This window comes from Vollenhovia emeryi, unplaced genomic scaffold (genome assembly GCF_000949405.1).
Source record: "Vollenhovia emeryi isolate VEMERY1.0 unplaced genomic scaffold, V.emery_V1.0 DF939123.1, whole genome shotgun sequence".
Taxonomy (NCBI): Eukaryota; Metazoa; Arthropoda; class Insecta; order Hymenoptera; family Formicidae; genus Vollenhovia; species Vollenhovia emeryi.
In genome coordinates this window covers 3,693,869-3,700,568 of record NW_011967243.1, presented here as the reverse complement: position 1 = coordinate 3,700,568, position 6,700 = coordinate 3,693,869, and the positions used below count along the sequence as shown (strand labels likewise).

At 52.1% G+C, this 6,700-nt stretch overlaps 2 protein-coding genes across 2 annotated transcripts in view; one reads left to right on the top strand and one right to left on the bottom strand.

Moving 5' to 3' along the window:
* The window catches only part of LOC105569762 (intron-binding protein aquarius), a 24,359-nt gene extending 17,790 nt beyond the window's left edge, over positions 1–6,569 (bottom strand). Inside the window, exons 1-3 of the mRNA XM_012026483.1 lie at positions 6,182–6,569; positions 5,408–6,044; positions 5,058–5,236 (exon numbers count right to left, since the gene is read on the bottom strand). Coding sequence (XP_011881873.1) covers positions 5,058–5,236; positions 5,408–6,044; positions 6,182–6,268 — 903 coding nt within the window. The 5' untranslated portion in view covers positions 6,269–6,569. The remainder of the gene's footprint in view (positions 1–5,057; positions 5,237–5,407; positions 6,045–6,181) is intronic.
* On the top strand, positions 1,392–3,778 carry LOC105569761 (probable G-protein coupled receptor Mth-like 5). Its single transcript, XM_012026482.1, has 2 exons — positions 1,392–2,376; positions 3,037–3,778. Exons 1-2 carry the CDS (start codon positions 1,410–1,412, stop codon positions 3,687–3,689), a joined length of 1,620 nt encoding a protein of 539 aa, XP_011881872.1. The 5' UTR covers positions 1,392–1,409; the 3' UTR covers positions 3,690–3,778.
* Positions 6,570–6,700: the final 131 nt, after the last annotated feature.

Below are 6,700 nucleotides of genomic sequence, written 5' to 3'. Positions count from 1 at the left end.
AAACTCGAGACCTGAATATACAAAGACGAGACCGACGGAGATGCAGCGTTTCCTCGGAGGAACGTACATTTCATAAACGCGTGTCGTATTTTACATACCGCCGTTGCGGCTTAATGTTGACACGTTTAGAGAAGAAGCGGCGAATGAATAATACAAAGATGGAACGAGACGAGACCGCGAGAAAACAGGAAAAGAACGCCACTGCGCACTTGCGAATTCACGCGAACAGCGCCAATTTACATACGTTGACGTTCACTATAATATTCGGGAGAAATACCGCGTTGCTTTCGTAATCTGCAACATTTTTGTCTAATTCACCTAGAGATACTTCTGATAAGATTAAAAAGGAACTGTCCTTTTTTTTGAGATTTTAAGTACAATGTTGAAGGTTGAAAAACAATGACGAATTCGATAAGGATAATCTCGTATGATAGAGTCACTGCCCAAAAAAGGTCAGTTTTGAGTAATTTTTCCAAGTTATCAACTGATAAGAGAAGTGTCTGCCTGATTAAAGAGACTCGTTTTTCTTCTTGTACGGCTCTTACATTAGTATAATAAATCTAAAAAGAAATAAGGTTCTCTTGATCAATTCAATTAATTCAGTTTCCATATCATTCATTGATATCATTGTCGATCCTTTGACATTTCACCGGAGATTCAAATGATCAATACTGCCCTATCGATGATAGACAATGTGCGTTTAACTCTTAGACGCATGATATAAATATATGTCCGATCATATTATATTTAAATATTAAAAGCTCTGTGCTATCATATTAAAAAAATAATAAGGAGCTCTACATGTCTGAAAGGGTATCCTATCTCATACTTCTAGATCGTATTCAGTAGATGTATCTAACAATAAATGTTGCGGTAAAGCGGAGCAAACCAGACTATACGTGTATATATATTCTAAATTTTTAGACTTGTAAGATCTCTTATGGTAGCGATACATCAAGACATTAATCCCTCTCTAGAGCTCAAAACTGATGAAGGATAAGCAAGGTGACAAGGAGAAACGTACAGATTGCAGTCGGAAAAGGAGAAAAATACGTTATGACACAACATTGCGAATGTTATGCAAAATGAAGGCACTCGAGAGCTCCGAGTGTATCGTAGAAAATGAAGACGGAGCGCACAAAGGCGCGTGCGGGCGCAGTGCTGATGCGCGCCGCTGTGGCTTTGGAGCAGCTGGAGCGAAGGTAAACTCGTCTGTGGTCGTCGAGGGACGCGGAGGGGCCAGGGGTGGCCACGAACGCGACGAAGAATGGGAATGTCATGGCGGCGGACGCTGGCAGGGGGGTAGATAGGTAGGTGGCCAGCCGCGGGACGGGAGGTACCGGCGGTCAGGCCAGGTATGGCGTGGAGAGCATCACGACACGCGTCGCGATGAGCTGAGTGAATCACGGATGAACGCTTCGCGGGACGATCGATCGGCCGCACGGACGCTGCGGCGGCAACTCGGCTTTCCACCCGACGGCGAAGAGGCGAGAGAGCGCGGCGGCGAGTGCGAGCGTGAGGCGAGGAGTCGCGCGCGTCTCGGCGTCATGTATCCCAGGATCGTGCTGCTGTTGCTCGTCGTCGGTTGGGAGGCGAGGAGCGCGCTCGCCGACGCCGAGACGCGGCCCGTCGGCGCCGGCACGGCGACGGCGACGGTGAGCATCGGCAAGTGTTGCGAGACCGAGGAGCTGCTGGTGGACGACCGGTGCACGCCGCTGGCGGAGACCAACGAGACCAAGTGGCGGCCAGAGTTCGTGGCGGAGCGAGGCGCGGCGGCGCGGGGGAGGCCGGGACTCGTCGAGCCCAGGTACGAGTTGAAGATCGGACGGCCCAAGTGCGACTCCGACGAGCACCAGTGGCACGTGTACTACTATCCATCCGGGCCGGATCAGCTGGTGATCCTGCCGAGCGGCATGTTGCGCCACTACATCGTCGACCTGACCAAGGGCATGGACGAGAACCGCGGCGTCTACGGCGTCGCGATGCTGAATCTCGACGACGACGACGACGACGACGGCGGCGAGGAACGCGCGACCATACACTACGACTACCCGTTCGGACATTACTGCGCCGACAAGGTGGTGCTCAGCGGGGATCGGCTGGTGGCGACGTACGCAATGCTTTGCGTGCCGGACGTCGCCGTGCGCTGGACCGACACCAACTACCTGATGAGGCACGCGATCGATCCCGCCTTCCACGCCGTGTCGATGGTCTGCTATTTGATCGTCGCGGTGGTCTACTTCGTGCTGCCGCAGCTGCGCGACCTCGTCGGCAACATCATCACTAGTATGTCCCTCTGCCTCGTGGTCAACCAGTGCGCCTCCACCGTCAGAATATTCACGGAGTTCGGCAATCACGTCAGCTTCATGGTCGCCGGTACGTGAATACGCTTGGCGATGACGTGCGACGGCGACGAGTCGGTTTCTTAAATGCGGTTGAGTCACACGCGGCTCCGCGCGTCTTCTCGAGATGTCCTTTTGGAGCGGCGGGATGCAAATGATTCTCGGTAATGTTCTCCTGCGACTGAAACCGGCGCGTCGTATTTCATTTTCCGTAGTTTTACGGACGCTCGATTAAATTCCCCGACGGGATCGGAATGCGTTCTGTCTGCGGAAAGAAATATCTCGATAATTGAAATTTGCCACAGGGATAAGTCGCGTTTAAGAGCGCGGCGACGCAGCAATTGACTTGCCGTTGCTGCATCGCGTGCTCAGCGATGTCGAGACACTCGATATAAAATCTCCTTATTGAATTACCGGGCGGGCCATCTTCCCTCGTGCCGAGACAGCGAAATTCGCGCCCGTATCCGTTTTCGTTTCAAGCGCGTCAGCGCACCATCCGCGAGACACGCGCGGCGACACGAGGCGGCTTGGATGAGTCATATTTCAGCGCGAGCGCATGCCGGAAGGACCAATTAACAAGCGCGACCGCTCGAAAGTAATTGCCTGAAAGTAAATTGCCGGGGACGAATTTCCAGGACGTGCGCTCGTCCAGGAAATACAATCACGCTGAACTCGGCTCTCTTCCCTCTTTCAGACATGGTGATGTATGTTTTCCTGATGGCCGCCTTCTTCTGGCTCGGCGCCCTGGGCTACTACGTGTGGAACATGTTCAGGTCGCGCAACGTTTTCCTGCGGGTGACCGACGGCAGGAAATACTGCTACTACTCGTCCTGGGTCTGGTGCCTGACGATCTGCATCGCCGGCACGGCGATCTTCGCGCACTTCGCCCTGGAGACGAACCGACCCACCGTCGGCGGCACGGCCTATCCCGTCCAGGAGACCGTCGGCTGGCTCGGGCTCTCCGTTATATTTATGTGCATCGCGTTCACCGTCATCATCGACCTGTGCCTGATACTGACCACCGCCAACAGGATCAAGCGGATGAGCACGTACGGCCGTATCCACCACAAGATGAAGTACAGCTTCCGGATGTTCGTCTTTCTCTATGCGATCATGGGCGCCGGTTGGCTCTCGCTGCTGCTCTCGCAGTTCAAGTACGACGCCCTGATATACTGCCATATCGTCGTCAACCCGCTGCAGGCTCTGTTGGTACTTTACGTGTGCGTGTTCGGCCAGCGCAGGGTCACCTTCCTCCTCGGGAAGACGTGCAACTGCTGCGACTCCGGCGACAACACCGAGGGCTTCGACTGGGGCGAGGAGATGACGGCCATCAACGCGGGTTATTAAAGTGCGCTTACTGCCTTTATGAACCGGCCAATCTGTCTTACGTGCGTGATTTGTATTCGAGTCGTAATTGAGCGATGACGACCGCGCGTCTGAATCGCGATCAACGATAACACGTCTCTCGCAGAGAGACGAAGAATGCACGCAGCGCGTGCGAAGCGTGGAAAGCATTCCGTACAGCCGTGGAAGTACGAGTACGTTCGAAATGCGAATACACTCTGCAAAGGGCCTGGTGTCCACTTGATCCAAGCTCTAGCATCGTGGACACAGGCCTTTCGGCCCGGTTTCACCAACGTCGCTCAACTTTGATCTCACAATTAGTTTAACTCATCGTTCGCCTCTTTCTAAGACATTTGGAAAGAGACGAGGGACGAATTAAGCTACGCTTAAAGTTAAGCGACGTTGACGAAGACGGACACAAGTCGCACGATTGCAATCTCAGAGTCATAGCCCGTAAATCCTTCGCGCGCGAATTTTACCAAATTGTATATCACAGATATGCGCGCATATATATATATATACCGAAACCAAAAGATATTCTTTATAGAGTGTGAAGAATGCGTGAATGCGTCTCTATTCCAGAAGGAAACAGTATTACGCGCGTAACAGCGTTATTTTCTGAGAGATAAACGCGAAACGTTGCGAGCGAAGAAAGCGAGACACGTTGGAGACAATATATCGGGATAGAAAAAAAACGCGGCAATACGTTGTAAATAAATGCAATAGTCGAGCCAGTGTGCGAACGCGAGCGAAGTCGAGAAAGTCTCGACGACGCGTCGAAGGATCTTACAAGTTAAAAAAGAAATTTACAAGGTATCACGTACGAGATACATGTGATAGATTTTCGATCGGAGCGCTCGAGCTGACGCGCTCCAAACGATGGGCACTGATAAAATTGCGTACGTCTTTCGTATTCCACGTTCGGTGATTGTGTGTGCCTTAAAGCGAAATCAATCTCTTGCCTTGTGTAAAAGGAGAGGAAAACAAAAAGCATACGTTTAGCGAGACATTTTTATCACCTCACAATTCTGACACGTCTAGCACGTTGCATCTATTCATGTTCATAGCACATCCATGTCGCCGCGAGCGCGTACCGACTTAGGTTTTTAATCTAAGTATAAAAATCGATTGTACTGTGCATACATCGCTGATCAGAGTCTGCTAGCGGGCGTGTTGCACAGTACGATTAAGATATGTGTCGCCGAGTCTGAAACGATCTTACATTTAATGGCATTTGTGTTCAGTATTTATGTCCGTATGGTAAATCGACTTTTTGTACGACTGAGGATTCGAATAAACGAATATTCGAGTTGACGCAGCGAATGAAATCATTTCTCGGCCTATCCGTAAAAGTATCTTGCTAGGACTCACCTGTCCGAACAAGCTTCCCTCCGGACGGCGCAGCAGATTAGATAGCTGGCAACGCACCACCACATGATTGTCGTCCATGACTGTGTTGAAGAAACGCCTGGTAGGAAGTAAAGCCTCGAGGTCGATGACCAGCTCCAGAAATCTCTCGCAGTAACGCACCTTGTCCGAGAGTACGACTCCTGTTGAAAATACAATGGAAGTTATTGGCAACTGGCGATAAATTGCTTCGAGTACTTTATTTCGCACAAAATGTACGGCTTTACTGGAGTCAGGAAACTTCTTTCGAAAGGCGCACAGGTGAAAGCAATCGGATAGTATAAGTATATGGATAAGAATACGCATAAAAATACCATCTGGGGGAATCGTCTCCAGTATCGTCATGAATTTTATCATAAGCCTGTGCAGGAACTTGCGCTCCCACTCAAGCTTCTCCTTCCGCTCGGGATTGTCCTTCTTCCTTATAATCTTCCAGTACTTCCTCCACTTGGGATACTTCCTGAACTCGAGCTCCCGCCTGCCCTGCTGCAGGGAGATCCACATGGACAGCGACACCAGCCGCTTGGCCTCCTCGCGCACCAGAGACACCTCCATGGAGTTGAAGCAATGATTCAAGAACACTATCAGCGCCGTCTGCTCCTTCAGATTGAAGTCCATTATGCTCTCCTCCAGGCACGCCTCGAGGACCTTCTGGAAGAATCCGGCGAACTGCGTCGGATTTCTCTCAAACGCCTCCCAGACCTGCACCCGCTCCCTGAACTTCTCGTTCACCATGACGACGATGGACATGGTGTGCGGCCGCGTGGCGCTCGCCGCGTTGTAATTCGGCCACAGGAAGTTCTCCAGGTACTGGCTGAACTCCAGCATCATGATCCTGCGCACGGAGAACTTGGACGCGCATATTTCCTGCACGTAAATGTCGTCCACCACCTGGGAGTCGAACGCCAGATGCGTGTTCGTCGTGTGCGGCGCCCAATATTTATTCGCGAGCTGCAACGCAACAGAATCGCGATGTAAACACGTGGAACAACGGCGAGAGTTAACGAGAGCTTTGCCCGACGACAAGATTCGGGCTTTACAACTTAAACGAATCGCAAACCTCAGCCAACGCTCGCAAATGAACATACCTGGGTGATCCTGTCGGCGTTGATCTGCTCCACCGTGGGAGCGGGATTGTTGCTCTTGATAGGCGGCGGAGCGTTCTGGCTCTCCATCGCGTCCGTCGGCTGCAAATTGTCCGTCGCCTGCGAACGCGCCAGGAGTGAACACCTAACCTCCAACCGCCGGTGCGCCGGTGCGCCGGCGACGAGCGAGCAAGCGTGTCGCGCGTTTGTCTGCTTGTCGCGTCGTGCGAGGGGCAACGCGCAAGGGGATGTTTCCTTCGAATTCCTTTGGCGATTCAACGTCGTTCGGTCCGGAGACAACAAACCTTTCGAGTCTCTAGCACCGTCGAGTGCCGCGCTCGGCGCTCACGCACATGCTCGCGGGCATAGACACAGCAGGAATAGAGTTGCGCGTTGTGCTGAGAACGCGTTGTCTTCTTCTTCTTCTTTATTATTGGCTCCCGGCTCCCCAGACCGGAGCTGACGCAGCCATGTCGAGAGCCAACAGTCCGTTCGTCGAATCAAATGAGAGAGGGGTGAAGC

What these genes read in the sequence shown, in the direction of transcription:
- LOC105569761 (XM_012026482.1), top strand. Translation starts at nt 1,410, where the DNA reads ATGAACGCTTCGCGGGACGATCGATCGGCCGCACGGACGCTGCGGCGG. An exon ending in CGTCAGCTTCATGGTCGCCG is followed by an intron (nt 2,377 to 3,036) that starts GTACGTGAATAC and finishes TCCCTCTTTCAG; the next exon opens with ACATGGTGATGTATGTTTTC.